This window comes from Pristiophorus japonicus, chromosome 4 (genome assembly GCF_044704955.1).
Source record: "Pristiophorus japonicus isolate sPriJap1 chromosome 4, sPriJap1.hap1, whole genome shotgun sequence".
NCBI classification, from domain to species: domain Eukaryota; kingdom Metazoa; phylum Chordata; class Chondrichthyes; family Pristiophoridae; genus Pristiophorus; species Pristiophorus japonicus.
In genome coordinates, this window is record NC_091980.1 from 160,777,830 (window position 1) to 160,797,193 (window position 19,364).

The 19,364-nt window shown below is 43.6% G+C and overlaps 1 protein-coding gene across 6 annotated transcripts in view; it reads left to right on the plus strand.

Annotated features, from left to right (window-relative positions):
- LOC139263142 (neutral alpha-glucosidase C-like) overlaps nt 1-19,364 on the plus strand; it is a 237,431-nt gene that overhangs the window by 58,757 nt on the left and 159,310 nt on the right. For 5 of the 6 annotated variants that reach the window (XM_070878753.1, XM_070878757.1, XM_070878755.1 and 2 more), the window contains exon 6: nt 8,292-8,477. In XM_070878753.1, coding sequence (XP_070734854.1) covers nt 8,292-8,477 — 186 coding nt within the window. The remainder of the gene's footprint in view (nt 1-8,291; nt 8,478-19,364) is intronic. The other variant, XM_070878758.1, reaches the window with a different exon arrangement.

A 19,364-nucleotide genomic window follows, 5' to 3' on the forward strand; every position in this document is an offset into this window, starting at 1 on the left:
TTCCTATCCTTCATCTAACTCTGTCAGCCTAACCCTTACTTCCCTTCTCCTTCATATGCTTATCTAGCTTCCCCTTAAATGCATCTATGTTATACGTCTTAAATACTCCCTGACAACGGAGCCAGCTCGAGCAAAGACAAAATGAGAAATAAAAAGTAATAAAATTAAGACATTACAAGGATGGAGGACGGTGATTGGTTCATCCAGATTAATTGAATCACTGGACAGGGAATGAATCTTAAAGACAGCAAATAACTGATTTAATTTGATTCAATTGCTGATTTTCTAATTTTAACTTAATTTATAATTATGGTATATATTATTTAATTTTTTAAATTATAATTAATCTTTATTATACTGACTTTATTATTGTATACTCCTTATTGTATTTACAATGTAATTAGAATTTTTTTTTGGTATCTCGCCTGTGTCTATCTGCGTGCGCATTTTGGCCGCCGCTTTGGACCCGAGCCGTTAACCTCTTTTTACACTTCCTTCTCACGCATTTTCTCTTTCCCTCAATGGTCAATATCTAACGTGTTGTAAAATTGTTGTGAAGCGCCTTGGGATGTTTTACTACGTTAAAGGCGCTATATAAAAAAAGTTATTATTATTATTGTTATGGTAGCACGTTCCATATTCTGACCACAGAAGTTTCTTCTGACTTCCCTATTTGACTTCCTCTTGACTATCTTATATTATGGCCTCTAGTTTTGCTCTTCCCCTACAGATGGAAACATGCTCTCTGTGTCTACTCAATTAGAAGCTTTTGTAATTTTAAAGAGCTCTATTAGGTCAGCCCTCAGCCTTCCCTTTTCAAGAGAAAAGAGACCCAGCATACTCATCCTTTCCTGATCGGTATAATCTCACATTTGTGGTATCATCCTTGTAAATCTTTCCCTCTCTAGTGCCTCTATATCCTTTTTATAATATGGCGACCAGAACTGTACACAGTACTTGCAAGTACGGTCTAACCAAGGTTCAATACAAGTTTAGCGTAACTTCTCTATTTTTCATTTCTATCCCTCTAGAAATAAACCCGAGTGCTTGGTTTGCTTTTGTTGTGGCCTTATTGACCTGTGTCGAATCTTTTAGTGATGTGTGTATTTGTACTCCCAGATGCCTTTGCTTCTCTATTTAGTTACTTGTTTTCTAAGTAATATGTGACCTCCTTATTTTTCTTACCAAAATGTAATACCTCACACTTATCTATGTTGAAATTCATTTGCCAATGATATGCCCATTCTGCAAGTTTATTAATAGTAATTTGTTGCAGTCCTCCTCAGTAGTGACTATCCCGCCCAATTTGGTGTCATCCGCAAATTTAGAAATTGTGTTTTTGATTCCAAAGTCTAAATTGTTGATCAAAGTTGTGAGCAACAGTGGTCCCAGCACTGATCCTTGTGGGACCCGACTTCCCACCTTGAAAACTATCCTTTACCCCTATTCTCTGCTTCCTGTCTTTCAGCCAGCCGGCTATCCATTCTGGGCACCACACTTTAGGAAGGACGTAATGGCTTTGGAGAGGGTACAGAAGAGATTTACTAGAATGGTTTCAGGGATGAGGGATTAGTTACGGGGATAGATTGGAGTAGGTAGGGTTAATCCCCTTAGAGCAGAAAAGGTGAAGAAGAGTTTAATAGAGGTGTTTGAAATCATGACGGGTTTAGTTAGATTAAATAAAGAGGAACTATTTCCGGTGGCTAAAGGGTCGATAACCAGAGGGCAGATTTAAGGTGTTTGGCAAAAGAACCAGAGGCGACATGAGGAAAAACCTTTTTACGCAACGAGTGAAGTGCACTGCCTGATAGAGTGGTGGATACAGATTCAGTAGTAGCCTTCAAAAGGGAATTGGATAAATACTTGAAGGTGAAAAACATTGCATGGATATGGGGAAAGAATGGGGGAGTGAGACTAAACTGGATTGCTCTTTGTTAGAGCCGACTCAATAGGCCGAATGACCTCCTTCTGTGTCGTACTATTCTATGATCGTACTCCAGATGTCAGTATTTAAGATGCAAAACAATATTAAAAAAAATAAAAATAAACTCAGATATTGAAGCATTTTGGAATGAGGACAGGCTATATAAACTACATGTTGGAAATACTCAGCAGGTCAGGCAGCATCTGTGGATAGAGAAACACTTCAGGCAGTTCTGTTTTTATATCAGATTTCCAGCGCCTGCAGTACTTTGCTTTCATAAACTAGATGGTACAATTTTAAAGAGACCTCGAGATTCGCATACACACATCTTTGAACATGGTAGGACAAGTCGATAAGGCGTTTAAAAAAGCATATGGGATTCTGGACATTATAAATAGAGGCATGGGGCACAAAAGCAAGGCAGATATGCTGAACCTTTATAAATCACTGGTTAGGCCTCAAGTAAAGTATTGTGCCCAATTCTAGGCACCACACTTTAGGAAGGATGTCAAGGCCTTGGAGAGGGTGCAGAGCATGTTTACTAGAATGGTACCAGAGATGAGGGACTTCAGCTATGTGGAGAGACTAAAGCAGCTAGGATTGTGCTCCTTAGAGCAGAGAAGGTTAAGGGGAGATTTGATAGAAGTGTTCAAAATAATGAATGATTTTGATAGAGTAAATAAGGAGAAACTGTTTCCACTGGCAGGCGGGTTGATAACCAGGGGGCACATATTTAAGATATTTGGCAAAATAACTATGGTGGGGATGAGAATTTTTTTTACGCAGCAGTTGTTATGATCAGGAATGCACTGCTGTAAAGGGTAGAAGCAGATTCAGTAGTAAGTTGCAAAAACGAATTGGATATATACTTGAAAAAGGAAAAAATTGCAGGGCTATGGGAAAGGAGCAGTGAAGTGGAACTAATTGAATAGCTCTTTCATCGAGCCAGCAGAGGCACGATGGCTCGATGTCTCCTTCTGTGCTGTAAGATTCTATGACCTGCCAACAGAGATTTACAATTAGTTAGTACGGAGGAAAACTGTTAAATAAATAATAATTTTGCCAAGTAATTTTATCCACATAACCGTTCTATTTTAAGAATGTGGAACCCGCTACCACAAGGAGTAGGTGAGGTAAACAGCATAGATGCATTTATGGGAAAGCTAGATAAGCAGATGAGGGAGAAAGGAATAGAAGGATATGCTGATGGGGTAGATGAAGGGTGGGAGGAGGATTATATGGAGCATAAACACCAGCATGGACCTGATGGTCCGAATGGCATATTTCTGCGTTGTAAATATTGTGTAACATTTGTATCAAGTTTGCCAGAAAGCTAACAAATGAATGCAAACTGGATTGCATTGGCAGTACAGTATCACCACTTAAAACGTCCATGTTTAAAACCGAAGTCGCTTATATCGGCCAAAAACTGAAAACCATTAACTATTTACATTAACGTCAAGTTCAAAGTTACCAGTTATAAAGTGCTCTCTTTATTTTGGGCAGAAACAGCTGTGCTTACTGTGACATGATATGAGTGAATTACACAAGAAAATATATTTATCAATTTTCTCATTCTTATGTTTATGTAAAACAGTGAGGGAGTGACACAGCGGGGTTAACCTTTCGCTGCACCCTACCTGTAATATGTTGGAAAATTAACCAGTGTAAAAAACCCTAAGAGATATCTAATGAAGCTCTGGTTTCTAATCTGACACCATCCCCCTCAAAGATGTAATTGAGTCCCTCTGCCCTGGAGAAGAACCTGTTTGTTATTCAGATTATGTAGCATTGCTGTTTAGTATCCGTTGCTCTTTAATATTCATTGCTGTTTAGTATTGAGCTATGTATGCTTGCACATGAGACAACAAAAGGATAATCAAAAGACTCGGTCCGATTTCGTTTGGGGCATTTCAGAGATGGGTTCTTGGGCACTGAGGAAAGACAACTCCTGAAGACAAGGACTGAAATAAGTAAGCCCTTGATCAGGTCTGTGGTCTGGCAGTAAGGAGGTTCATTCAGGTGAGCGATGACAGTACAAGTATGTATATAAAATGCTACATTATATCGGGTATACCGGGCAAATTGCATTCACATGAACGTGTCCGCAGTAAGTAATAGGGACTCTACTGTAAAAATGGTCACACAGTTACGGATAACTAAAAGTGTATTTATGTAATTTGCTTCATTACAACAACAACTTGCATTTATATAATGCCTTTAACGTAGTAAAACATCCCAAGGTGATTCACAAGAGCGTCATCAAACAAAATTTGACACCGAGCCATTAAAGAGATATTAGGAGAGTGAAGCGGTAGGTTTTAAGGAGCGCCGTAAAAGAGGAAAGAGAGGGAACTCCAGAACTTAGGACCTCGGAAGCTGAAGGCATGGCTGCCAATAATGGGCTGATGGAAATCTGGGATGCACGAATTGGAGGAGTGCAGAGATCTCGGAGAGTTGTAGGGCTGGAGAAGGTTATAGAGATAGGGACGGGCGATGCCATGGAGAATTTGAACACAGGGCTGACAATTTTAAATTTGAGGCATTGCTAGAACGGGAGCTAATGTAGGTCAGTGATGTGCAATGTTTCCTCTAATTTATTTTTGTACTGAGCGGGCCACAAACTCCTTTGAGCGTGACCTTTTTGTCTGTGAGCAAATTTTACAACAACGAAAGCAACAGCATTCACTTAAAATCATCATCATCATCGGCAGTCCTCGGAATCGAGGAAGACTTGCTTCCACTCTTAGAATGAGTCCTTAGGTGGCTGAACAGTCCAAAATGAGAGCCACAATCTCTGTCACGGGTTGAGCGTAAGGGAGGGTGGGACTGGTTTGCCGCACACTCCATCCGCTGCCTGCGTTTGATTTCTGCATGCTCTCGGCAATGAGACTCGAGGTGCTCAGCGCCCTCCCAGATGCACTTCTTCCACTTAGGGCGGTCTTTGGCCAGAGACTCCCAGGTGTCAGTTGCTCTTTGCCAGGGAGGCTTTGAGGGTGTCCTTGTAACGTTTCCTCTGCCCACCTTTGGCTCGTTTGCCGTGAAGGAGTTCTGAGTAGAGCATTTGCTTTGGGAGTCTCGTGTCTGGCATGCGGACAATGCGGAGCTGATCAAGTGTGGTCAGTGCTTCAATGCTGGGGATGTTGGCCTGGTCGAGGACGCTAATATCGGTGCGTCTGTCCTCCCAGGGGATTTTTAGGATTTTGCGGAGACATCGTTGGTGGTATTTCTCCAGCGACTTGAGGTGTCTACTGTACATGGTCCATGTCTCTGAGCCATACAGGAGGGCGGATATTACTACAGCCCTGTAGATCATGAGGTTGGTGGTAGATTTGAGGGCCTGGTCTTCGAACACTCTTTTCCTCAGGCGGCTGAAGGCTGCACTGACGCACTGAAGGCGGTGCACAGCATTGCCCCCCAGTCATCAAGATCCATGGCGTGGCCCTGGACAACGTGGAACATTTCCCATACCTCGGGAGCCTCTTATCAACAAGAGCAGACATTGATGACAAGATTCAACACCGCCTCCAGTGCACCAGTGCAGCTTTCGGCCGCCTGAGGAAAAGAGTGTTAACTTAAAAACATATATACAGCAATGCCATATTGCCATACCATCATCCCGAATCATGAGGCAATCAGATTAAACTCTTAAAAATCATGACATCGGTTGCTTTTTTGGTTTATAAACATTATTCGTGGCTTTATTTAACCTCTTAATAGGTCACAGCTATCACAAAAACTATGTTACACGTGTCTCGTGTTAAAATTTCCTCTGTCATCATTGTCCAATTCGGATATGCTAATATTAGACATAAGTTGAGACAATGGTGGAGTAGGACAAAATAGAATGGTCGGGACTCATCCCATGTAAGGTGTTAATAGCAGATTGGCCAGAACAACATAAGAACATAAGAAATAGGAGCAGGAGTAGGCCATTCGGCCCCTCGAGACCTGCTGCGCCAATTCAATAAGATCATGGCTGATTTTGTACCTCAACTCCACTTTCCTGCAATATCCCCATATCCCTTGATTACCTTAATATCCAAAAATCTAGCGATCTCTGTCTTGAATATACTGAACAACAGCATCCACAGCCCTCTGGGGTAGACAATTCCATCGATTCACCACCCTCTGAGTGCAGAAATATTTCCTCATCTCAGTGCTAAATGGCCGACACCTTATTCTGAGACTGTGACCCCTGGTTCTAGACTCCCCAGCCAGGGGAAACATCCTCCCTGCGTCTATCCTGTCAAGCCCTGTAAGAATTGTGTATGTTTCAATGAGATCACCTCTCATTCTTCTAAACTCTACAGAATATAGGCCTAGTCTACTCAATTTCTCCTCATTGGACAATCCCCCCATCCTAGGAATCGGTTTGGTGAACCTTCGTTGCACTCCCTCTATGGCAAGTATATCTTTCCTTGGGTAAGGAGACTAAAACTGTACACATACTTCAGGTGTGGTCTCACCAGGGCCCTATATAATTGCAGTAAGACATCCTGGGATCGAAATTGACCCCGCCCGAAATGGGCTGCACGCACCCCGTTTCAATGGTTTTTACCACAGCTGTGGTTGAGGTCGCCTCTTGAGCGAAATTCTGCTCTTTGTTTTTTTTAAATTCGGATCCGGAAGTCGCTCTTAATGGGGCGGTGACTACACGAGCCGGGCAGATACGTAGCTGTGGCAACACCTGGGGGGCGGTGCGGAGTGACCGCCATAATGACGTAATCACGGTGCCGCATCAGCACGGCTCTCCCCTTCCCTTAAAGAGCCTTCTCGATTTTAAAACTTCGGACCGACTGAACGGGCACGGATTAATTGCGTACGCTTAATCCCCATGCCTATATTTGGAGTTATCCAGTTTAACCCCCCGAGTTTCTGGCAGTTTATTGCCAAAGGGTTTATGCATTGCGAAAACATAGTTAAGTTATCACAAAGTTTGAGCAATAGCACTTGATGTGATGGTTTTCACACCTAAATAAAAACACTTGTCACATTGATTGATAAAAGTACTTGATCCCTAGCACCTGATGAGTTGTGAAAGACTCTGGGCCCGAACTTGGTCAAAGCCAAAACCCGCCCAAAGGACCGCTGATAGCCGCCGAGAGACCGGGCAAAACTTTGCCAGGAAGATCCCTCAAAAAGAGATGGTAGTACCGCCTGGCGGCAAAATGACGGCTTACGCTGTCAATCTGGGCAGCAGCGAGCGGGAGCTCTTAATCTCGGCGGCAAATGTGATCCTCACCAAAGTGCCGCCGAGGATTGAGTTGGGCCCAGAGAAGGGAGAACACTGAAAAATAAAAATCTTCGCAAAAAAAACCCACCGGAACACCTTCAGGGGACCCCATACAGGTAAAACGCAGAAAGAAAGTTAAAACATGTTTACTAACCTTTTTTTTCAGGTCTTCGTACTTACCGTCGGGGTTAGACCTGCCTCCACACAGCGGTCCTTCCCCCTTGCTGCCGCCAATTCCTGACGACTCCCGCTTGCACCAATATGGCAGCTTGGCAAGCAGGAGGTCACTTACGCGATGCGGCTGACAGCGGGCGGTTCCCAATGGTACTCCCCTCCTGCCAGCATCAGACCACGAGGAATCTGTCACCGAGGGGAGAGCGGCGAAAAAACATGGCGGCAGTGGGCGGTAAGGCCACCAATTTCGGGGCCATTGAATTGGTTCACTGGATTGGTTATTAGGCAATTTTCATGCCTAGACGAAAACGTGTGTAAAAGGAGATTAACATATTGATTGGCAAAAGGGGCTTAACATGTGAGGCAAATAACGCTTAAATGAATAAATCCAGACGTTTGTAATTCATTTAAACACTTTATTCATTTCACAGCTATTCACTTAACTGGGATAGCTATCATTGGAAACAATAGAAAATGGATTTGTGCATGGATATTTTATTCTCTTAAACATTTTATTTTTTATCAGTTATTAATTTAAGTGGGCTTGTCTGTAGTTCATACGTACCTACAATCCTTTGGATTGGCTCATTTATCAGTTAAATATCATAACCGTACTCTAGTCCAGACCACAATACTTCCCTTGAGAAACACCACACGTTTGTTGTATTTTATCCTGTACAGGGCCTTTGTTTTATTGTTTGTATGGCAGAGGGGAGTGTTATGGTGGGCAGCAATGATATGCTTCTGCAATTATATTATGATTGTAATGTCTGGATTCCTATTTCTGGCAGATGCAGAAAATGTTTTTAAAAATATTGGGACACTTGCCCCCTTTAGATACAATTTTTTGCAGCGTTTCTATGTGTTAACTATCAGTTTATGCTATTGGATGTAAACGGGTTTGTCTTTTTCATGAGCATATCTGAGATGGACTGCTTACTGCATTATGTTTTCCAGACTGACTGTCGTGTCCAAGGATGGGCTTTCTGTAAAACTGGCCACTGTCGATGGAAGCACTCAGGTACTAATTATGGCAAAGCCCTTTCGCATGGACATTCAGGATCAGGGCAAAACATTCATGAGTGTGAACTCTCTCGGCCTTTTATACTTCGAACATCTCCGCGAGAAGTCGCAATCTGAAGTGTAAGTTTTCAACACGCCATTCCATGGCCTGTGATGCACATCCCATTCTCAGTTGTACACTGGGACTTTTCACACAGCAACAGGAGTAGGCCATTCAGCCCATCAAGCCTGTTCCGCCATTCAATTAACCTTTCTGTTAATTATTTTAGTTCCAGGATATACCCTCTGTCCCTACAGGAACTTCATAAGAACATAAGAAATAGGAGCAGGGGTAGGCCGTTTGGCCCCTCGAGTCTGCTCCGCCATTCAATAAAATCATGGCTGATCTGATCTAGGCTTCAACTACTTCCCTGCCCGCTCCCCATAACCCTTGACTTTATTGAATAAGTGTAACTAAAAAGCATAAATATATATTTTTACAATGGATATAATTAATTCTCTTGCCAAATCATCAAGGAAGGAGGTTACGAATCACAACTTAAAGTTGAAGTTGGCAACACAAACACTTAATAGACATGCATAAATGTAATCAGTTACGTAGCAGTTGAGTAGCAAATCATTAATAGGCAGAGTTACTTAACAATACGAGTAGCAAGGGCTACACAGTCAGCGCTAATGGATGCCGTGTATTAACTATAGCAATGATCAGAGTCTGAAGCTATAAATTGGTGGGATTACTTTAAGAGTAATTCCTTGGATAGATGACAAGTTATAAGCATTGAATAGCTAGTCTGTCAAATACCTCAAGTCTACGTGTGTGATTAACAATTTCAGAGCTTGCAGTACCTATTGAAAGCCCTCACTTATGCCCAATAGTACTCGTTATATGCTACTTAATGCATCATCCTACCATACCTATGTTACCATTTAAAACAATTATCACTGGGTCAAAATCCTGGAATTTGCTGCCTAACACTTTCCGTGGGGGGGGGGGGGGGTGTAACATCACCTCAAGGAGTTAACCCATCATCACCTTCTTAAGGCAATCAGGGATGAGTAATAAATGTGGCTTTGCACAGGAATTATGTTAAGATTTTCTTTTAGCAAGAGCTTGTTTAGAAGGGACTAGCCTGCTAAGAGAGCCCCATACTGGGTTTTGGACTGACAGGCAGATGAATGGTAATTACAACGCAAGGTGGGAAATTGTTTCTCTCAGGGCACCAAATAATGAACAATTGGTTGGCCATGTCTAGTTACTCAAAGCCACGATGCACCTTGGCAACCTGGTTTAATAATTGTGGAGAATGCAAGAGAGCTTTGAAAAAAAAAATCAAAACACAGACATCACGGAGGGAATTTTAACCTCCACATGACGGGCGGAGAAGGCTGACAGTTAAAAATGTAAAATCATGTTACGCTATTGCTTCCCCCTGGCCCCTCATTCAAACCTATGCTGCGATCGGCCCTCCTCCCCTGCGGTCTCAAGCCTGGTTCCCCCCTCCCTCTCCGTCTCGCTACTTCTACCCGCTTCCTGTAAGATGCTCCTTAAAACCTATCCCTGACCAAGACCTGTCCTAATATCTTATGTGGCATGGTGTCAAATTTTGCCTGCGATGCGCCGTGGGATGTTGTACTATGTTCAAGGCACGAACTAAATGCAAGTTTTTAGGATATAATGGAGGGAGCTTTGTTCAGCATTTCAGCTATAACTGACCTGGGACTGTTCAACGCAAAGAGGTAAAAATGGTCAAGAGTTCAATCCTCACCACGAACAACTCTCATCGTAATGAATGCAAAAACTGAGACAAAAGAAGTTGGGTAGCACGAAGATATTCCCATGACTAAAGAAATAAAGGACGGTATCCAATTAAAAACAAAGTGGCCAAAACTAGTGGGAGAACACAAGACTGGGAAGCTTTTAAAAGCCAGCAAAGAATGACTAAAAAAATGATTAAGAAAGGGAAGACAGACTATGAAAGTAAACTAGCACAAAATATAAAAACAGATAGCAAGAGTTTCTATAGGTATATAAAAAGGAAAAGAGTGGCTAAAGTAAACGTTGGTCCCTTAGAGGACGGTACCGGGGAATTAGTAATGGGGAACATGGAGATGGCAGAAATTCTGAACAAATATTTTGTATCAGTCTTTATGGTAGAGGACACAAACAATATCCCAACAGTGAATAGTCAAGGGGCTATAAGGGGGAAGGAACTTAACACAATCACTAAGGAGATGGTACTCAGTAAAATAATGGGACTGAAGGCAGATAAATCCCCTGGACCTGATGGCTTACATCCTAGGGTCTTAAGAGAAGTAGTGACAGGGATTGTGGATGCATTGGTTGTAATTTACCAAAATTCCCTGGATTCTGGGGAGGTCCCAGCAGATTGGAAAACTGCAAATGCAACGCCCCTATTTAAAAAAGGAGGCAAACAAAAAGCAGGATACTATAGACCAGTTAGCCTAACATCTGTGGTTGGGAAAATGTTGGAGTCCATTATTAAAGAAGCAATAGTAGGACATTTGGAAAAGCAAAATTCGGACAGGCAGCGTCAGTATGGATTTATGAAGGGGACGTCATGTTTGTCAAATTTGCTGGAATTCTTTGAGGATGTAACAAACAGGGTGGATAAAGGGGAACCAGTGGATGTGGTGTATTTGGACTTCCAGAAGGCATTTGACAAGGTACCATGTAAAAGGTTACTGCACAAGATAAAAGTTCACAGGGTTGGGGGTAATATATTAGCATGGATAGAGGATTGGCTAACTAACAGAAAACAGAGAGTGGGGATAAATGGTTCATTCTCTGGTTGGCAACCAGTCATGGTACATCAGTCATTGAAAGTTGGCATGCAGGTACAGCAGGCGGTGAAGAAGGCAAATGGTATGTTGGCCTTCGTAGCTAGGGGATTTGAGTATCGGAGCAGGGAGGTCTTACTGCAGTTGTACAAGGCCTTGGTGAGGCCTCACCTGGAATATTGTGTTCAGTTTTGGTCTCCTAATCTGAGGAAGGACGTTCTTGCTATTGAGGGAGTGCAGCAAAGGTTCACCAGACTGATTCCAGGGATGGCAGGACTGACATATGAGGAGTTACTGGATCGACTGGGCCTGTATTCACTGGAGTTGAGAAGGATGAGAGGGGATCTCATAGAAACATATCAAATTCTGACAGGACTGGCCAGGTTAGATGTTGGAAGAATGTTCGCGATGTTGGGGAAGTCCAGAACCAGGGGACACAGTCTAAGAATAAGGGGTAAGCCATTTAGGACTGAGATGAGGAGAAACTTCTTCACTCAGAGAGTTGTTAACCTGTGGAGTTCCCTCCTGCAGAGAGTTGTTGATGCCAGTTCATTGTATATATTCAAGAGGGAGTTAGATATGGCCCTTATGGTTAAAGGGATCAAGGGGTATGGAGAGAAAGCAGGAAAGGGGTACTGAGGTGAGTGATCAGCCATGGTCTTATTGAATGGTGGTGCAGGCTCGAAGGGCCTAATGGCCTACTCCTGCACCTATTTTCTATGTTTCTATGTAACTAGTGGGGTGCCATAGGGATCAGTATGGGACCTCAACTATTTACAATCTATATTAACGACTTGGAAGAAGGGACTGAGTGTAACGTAGCCAAGTCTGCTGACGATACAAAGATGGGAGGAAAAGCAGTGTGAGGAGAACACAAAAAATCTGCAAAAGGACATAGACAGGCTAAGTGCGTGGGCAAAAATTTGGTAGATGGAGTATAATGTTGGAAAGTGTGAGGTCATGCACTTTGGCAGAAGAAAATCAAAGAGCAAGTTATTATATAAATGGAGAAAGATTGCAAAGTGCTGCTGTACAGCAGGACCTGGGGGTACTTGTGCATGAAACACAAAAGGATAGTATGCAGGTACAGCAAGTGATCAGGAAGGCCAATGGAATCTTGGCCTTTATTGCAAAGGGGATGGAGGATAAAAGCAGGAAAGTCTTGCTACAGCTATACAGGGTATTGGTGAGGCTTCACCTGAAATACTGCATGCAGTTTTGGTTTCCATATTTACAAAAGGATATACTGTACTTGCTTTGGAGGCAGTTCAGAGAAGGTTCACTAGGTTGATTCTGGAGATGAGGGGGTTGACTTATGAGGAAAGGTTGAGTAGGTTGGGTCTCTACTCATTGGAATTCAGAAGAATGAGAGGTGATCTTATCGAAATGTATAAGATTATGAAGGGACTTGACAAGGTGGATGCAGAGAGGATGTTTCCACTGATGGGGGAGACTAGATCTAGAGGGCATGATCTTAGAATACGGGGTCGCCCATTTAAAACAGAGATGAGAAATTTCTTCTCTCAGAGGGTTGTACATCTGTGGAATTTGCTGCGTCAGGGAGCTGTGGAACCTGGGACATTGAATAAATTTAAGACAGAAATAGACAGTTTTTTAAACGATAAGGGGATAAGTGGTTATGGGGAGTGGGCGGGGAAGTTGAGCTGAGTCCATGATCAGATCAGCCATGCTCCTATTGAATGGCGGAGCAGGCTCGAGGGGCCTTATGGCCTACTCCTGTCCTATTTCTTATGTTCTTATGTTCTAACCTCATCCTCACGAGTGTCGTGGTTGGGTCAATATTCTTCCTTCCCTGGGATGCAGGCATTAGCTTCTGGAGTGTTGAGTCGATGAATCCCTTCGCAGCAGAGTTATCTGTCTCACTTGGATCTTCGGTTCCGACTGAACCCACCTTACACTTGAGTGACGAGAGCTGATTTTCATCTCACCTTTCTTGATCTCAGACGACTCGCAATTAATTGACATTCTTAGCCTGCCTGTAACGGACTAGTGTAGCCACAATTTAGCTTCTAACCTCGGTCCCTAAAGGTAGCTTGTAATGGATACCTCTTGCACCTGCTAGGTAAAAGTTCTTATAGAAGAATAGTAGGAGAAATAAAAGCCGCCTTCTGATCAACATAGAAAGACTAAGAAAGACTGCTATTTATAACCAAAGAAAAAAAAACTATTTCTATATGACCTATGTATCAGATGGACTTGCCCTTTTTTGTGTCAGTCATCTCCAACAAGTCAGTACTAAAGCAAGGATCTCCAGACAGGCCGGCTCCACTTTACAACCATCCTCTTCCTTTACCTCCTTACTTTTCACAAAGGGATAAACACAAATGTGAGGATTCATGTCCCGTTTATGATTCGCTAAGTGCTTCTTGCCTCTAGTTGAACCAGGGATAATTTACAACTTACTGGCTTAAAAGCTTGTGTTCAATATTTGGAAGCCTGTATTAGCTATTCACTTCCCAGCACTCAGTTCAACAGCTGAACTCATATTGAAAAAAGAAAGACTTGCATTTATATAGCGCCTTTCACGACTACCAGACGTCTCAAAGTGCTTTACAGCCAATTAAGTACTTCTTGGAGTGTAGTCACTGTTGTAATGTGGGAAACACAGCAGCTAATTTGCGCACAGTAAGCTCCCAGAAACAGCAATGTGATAATGACCAGATAATCAGTTTTTGTTATGTTGATTGAGGTATAAATATTGACCAGGACACTGGGGATAACTCCATTGCTCTTCTTCGAAATAGTGCCGTGGGATCTTTTACGTCCACCTGAGAGAGCAGACGGGGCCTCGGTTTAAGGTCTCATCCGAAAGTCAGCACCTCCGACAGTGCAGCACTCCCTCAGCACTGCACTGGAGTGTCAACTTGAACCCACAACCTTCTGACTCTGAAGTGAGTTTGCTACCCTCTGAGGCACAGCTGACACTAATTGTATGGGCATCCTCAGGCAGTTTATAGGATATTTCCCTTATGAATCTCAAAGGCAGCCTTTTGGACAATTTACGTGGCACTGTTCCCACATTGAACAGTTTGAGTTCATTATCTTAAAATCAGCTGCCATAGATTCCTGGATTGAATAACCGTTGAATGCAATCTAAAGCAGATCAGAACAGGAGGAGGCCATTCAGTCCCTCAAGCCTGTTCCGCCATTTAATTGGATAATTGCTGATTTGTATCTTGACTCCAATAACCTGCCTTGGTTCCATAACCCTTATACCCTTGCCTAATAATCCCAGTTTTGACATTTTCAATTGACCCCCTTCCTCAGCAGCTTTTTGGGGGAGAGAGTTTTAGATTTCCACTACTCTTGGTGCAAAGAAGTGCTTCTTGACATAATTCCTGGACAGTCTAGCTCTAATTTTAAGATTATACTTCCTTGTTCTAGACTCCCCCAAAATAACTGATAGTTATGCACATAACTGAGAAAATCACACCGTATGGCCAGAATCTTCCCAGCCCTGTGAGAGTGGATTTGGTGCAGGCCTGCTGTCAAAATGGCCCTGATTGGCAGCGGTTCAGGATCCCACTCTGAACCCACCTCCATGTCAGTTTCTCAGCTGTCAGGTCTGCATTGCAGATCCGACACCAAGAGGCAGGCCACTTCATTAATGGGTGACCACCAGACAGAAGAGGAGGACTAGACAGGTAGTGCAGAAGTCCCGAGTCCATCTTGCTCTCCAACCAGTATTCTGCTCTGAGTACTGGTGAGGGCGATGGTGCCTCTAGGGAGTGCAGCCAGAGCCAAGTCCACGACACCATGGGTGGCTCAGCTGCACAGGGGGGAAGAAGGAGAAAGGAAGAGCAATAGTGGTAGGGGATTTAATAGTCAGGGGAGCAGACAGGCGTTTCTTCTGCCGCAGATGTGACTTCAGGATGGTATGCTGCCAGGGTCAAGGATGTCACTGAGCTGCTGCAACTCATTCTGGGGGGAGAAGGTGAATAGCCAGAGGCGTGGTCCATATCGGTACCAATTATATAGGTAGAAAGAGGGATGAGGTCCTGCAGGCAGAGTTTAGGGAGCTAGGAGAGAGATTAAAAAGCAGGACCTCAAAGATAGTAATCTCCGGGTTACTGACGGTGCCATGTGCTAGTGAGTACAGGAAAGGGAAGATAGAGAAGATGAATGCGTGGCTGGAGAGATGGTTCACGTGGGAAGGCTTTAGATTCCTGAGGCATTGGGACAGTTTCTGGGGGAGGTGGGACCTGTACAATCCGGACGGGTTGCACCTCAACAGAGTCAGGACCAGTATCCTTGCGGGAGGGTTTGCTGGTGCTGTTGGGGAGAATTTAAATTAGCTTGGCAGTGGGATGGGAACCGGAGAATAGATTCAGTGTGGAGAGAAGCAAAGCTGGAATTGGGCAGCAGAAAAGTAGAAAGTGAATTTGGAAGGCAGAGGAAATAGAGGCTAGAAAATAGACAACAAGGAGTTTGGCACCACTAAATGCCACATACTTCAATGCAAGGAGTATAAGGAATAAGGCAGATGAGCTGAGAACACAGACACTTGGCAGTATGATATAGCCATTACTGTGACATGGCTGAAAGGAGAACAGGTATGGCAGCTCAACATTCCTGGTTATAAGGTTTTCAGATGGGACAGAGAGGGGGTAAAAAAGGAGGGGGGGGGCGGTCGCAGTATTAATTGAAGAAACAATTACAGCTGTGAGAAGGGATGATATGTTAGAAGGGTCATCAAACAAGACTATATGGGTTGAATTGAAGGACAAAAACGGGCAGTCACACTACTGGGAGTGTACTATAGACCACCGAACAGTCAGAGGGAGATAGAAGAACAAATATGTGGGCAAATTGCTGCTAAGTGCAAAAACTGTAGAGCTGTAATAGTGGGGGATTTCAACTACCCTAATATTAACTGGGGAAAAGGTAGTGTGAATGGTACAGAGGGTGTGGAATTCCTAAAATGCATTCAGGAGAACTTCTTTAGCAAGTATGTAACAAGCCCAACAAGGGAGGGGGCGGTTCTGGACTTGGTTTTGGGGAATGAAGAGGGGCAGGTGGAAGGGGCATCAGTGGGAGAGCATTTTGTTGCTAGTGATCATAATTCAGTAGGATCTAGGGTAGTTGTGGAAAAGGACAAAGGTGGACCAGGAAAAAAAATTCTCAATTGAGATAAAGCCAATATTGCTCAGCTGAAATGTGATTTGGCCAAAGTGGACTGGAAACAGCTACTTGATGGTAAATCAGTGTCAGAGCAGTGGGAGGTATTCAAGGAGCAGATCCTAAGGGTACAGAGCAAGTATGATCCCTTAAAGAAAAAGGGTGGGGCTAACAAATCTAGAACCTCCTGGATGTCAAGGGACATACAGGGTAAGATAAAGAAAAATAGGAAAGCTTATGACAGATACCGAGAACTCAATACTGCAGAGACTCTAGAGGAGTATAAGAAGTGAAGGGGTGCAATTAAAAAATATATCAGGAAAGCAAAGAGAGAGAGCATGAAAGAATGTTGGCAAGTAAAATCATGGAACACCCAAAGATGTTTTATAAATACATTAAGAGCAAGAGGATAACTAGAGAAAGAGTAGGGCCTATTAGAGACCATAAAGGAAACCTGTGTGTGGAGGCAGAAGACGTGGGCTTTGATTCTTAATGAATACTTTGCATCTGTTTTCACAAAAGAGAGGGGCGATGCAGACTTTGTAATGAGAGAGCAGAAGTGAGAAATATTAGACAAGATAAACATAGTGAGAGAGGAAGTATTAAGGGGCTTAGCAGCTTTGAAAGTGGATAAATCACCAGGCCATGATGAAATGTATCCCAGGCTGTTAAGAGAAGCAAAGGAGGAAATAGCAGAGGCTCTGACCATCATTTTCCAGTCCTCTCTGGCTACAGGTGTGGTGCAAGAGAACTAGAGGATGGCTAATGTTGTGCCTTTGTTTAAAAAGAGAGAAAGGGATAGACCGAGTAATTACAGGCCAGTCAGCCTAACCTCAGTGGTGGGAAAATTATTGGTAGAAATCCTGAGGGACAGGATAAATCTTCATTTGGAAAGTCATGGATTAATCAAGGCCAGTCAGCATGGATTTGTTAAGGGAAGGTCGTGTCTGACCAACTTGATTGAATTTTTCGAGGATGTAACCAGGAGAGCCAATGAGAGCAGTGCACATGATGTTGTGTATATGGATTGTAGCAAAGCTTTTGAGAAGGTCCCATATACAGACTGGTCATGAAAGTAAAAGCCCATGGGTTCCAGGGCAAAGTGGCAAGTTGGCTCCAATATTGGCTCAGGAAGCAAAGGGTAATGGTTGATGGGTGTTTTTGTGACTGAAAGGCTGTAACCAGTGGGGTTCCGCAGCGCTCAGTGCTGGGTCCCTTGCTTTTTGTGCTATATATTAATGTCTTGGCCTTGAATGTTGGGGGTATGATTAAGAAGTTTACAGATGACACTAAAATAGGCTGTGTGGTTGATAATGAAGAAGAAAGCTGCGGGCTGCAGGAAAATATCAATTTACTGAACAGTGGCAAATGGAATTCAATCCGAATAAGTGTGAGGCAATGCATGTGGGGAGGTCCAACAAGGTAAGAGACTACACATTAAATGGTATGACACTGAAAAGTGTAGAGGAACAAAGGGATCTTGGAGTGCATATCCACAGATCCCTGAAGGTAGCAGGCCAGGTAGATAAGGTGGTTAAGAAGGAATATGGAATACTTGCCTTTATTAGTTGAGGCATGGAATACAAGAGCAGGGGGGTTATGCTTGAACTATATAAAACACTGGTTAGGCCGCAGTTGGAGAACTGTGTGCAGTTCTGCTCACCACATTACAGGAAAGATGTGATTGCACTGGAAAGCGTGCAGAGGAGATTTACAAGAATGTTGCCTGGACTGGAGAATTTTGGCTATGAGGGAAGATTGGAGATGCTGGGTCTGTTTTCTTTGGAACAGAGAAGGCTGAGGGGAGACCTGATTGAGGTGTATAAAATTATGAGAGACCTGGGTAGAGTGGATAGGAAGAACATGTTTCTCTTGGCAGAGGGATCAACAACCAGGGGGCATAGTTTTAAAGTGATTGGGGGGAGGTATAGAGGAGATCTGAGGGGAAATTTCTTTAACCAGAGGCTGGTGGGGGTCTGGAACTCTGCCTGAAAGGGCTTCACTACATTTAAAAAATACTTGGATGTACACTTAAAGTGCCGTAACCTACAGGGCTACGGACCAAGAGCTGGAAAGTGGGATTAGGCTGGATAGCTCTTGTTCGGCCGGCGCGGACACGATGGGCTGAAATGGCCCACTTCCGTGCTATAAATTTCTATGATTCTATGATTAAGGTACTTAACAGGTAATTTAGTGCTCTTTGAGAGGGATAAAAGCAGGCACTTACAATTTTACCAAATTTTTGACAGATTTGCCGTCCCTCGGGGAACACGCCAGGTAAGGGGAATCGGGTTCTCAGTGACTCTCTATTGCTTTGGCAAGTTGACAACTGCAGAAGCTACCATTTTACAGCTGTCCACTTTCCAATGTTAGAATATGAAACCTTCAGAATTTGGAAGAAACCTTTGTGCTGTATACAGGTCTCTCACCATTGACAGATCGCTTCTATCATTTCAACCTCACCTACCATCCATTCCAGCAGCATTGGTGCCCTTGATAAAATCGCACCTTGGTCTTCAGAATCCCACCATGATCAGCCCCAATACCAACATCACTAAACACACCAGCATCACCAGCAACAACACCAACCTTCTCCGCAATCACCTGATGCTGCACAGGACACAGTGCATCAGCACCAGACCACATTGCTGCCTATGGCCAGGGATGACCACACCATGGCCGCATTTATTTCTCTTGATGCTGTGCACCTTGGCTGCCATATGATGTGCGAGGTTGGCACCACCCCACACCAGCTCCATAAATCATCCCTGAAATGCCCAAGTCATTCCTTTCACACTCATCATTGTGCAGGGTACCCTTATGTCTGACCATTCATTACAACTCACTAAGCCACTTCCAAAGGTGCACACAAATCTGTCCAAGAACACAAAAGGGCTGAAATTCAGGGTCTCAGAGAGACCCGTTTCTGTCTGTTTGCAGCGGCCGCTTGGCGGAATCCCGTGGCCACCGCTTTGGTGTCAGCTGGCCGACGCAACCCAAATTCAGGTCAGGGATTTGTCTGGACCTGGGCAGGACCGGAACCAATGTCCTAGGAGGAGTGTTTGCTAG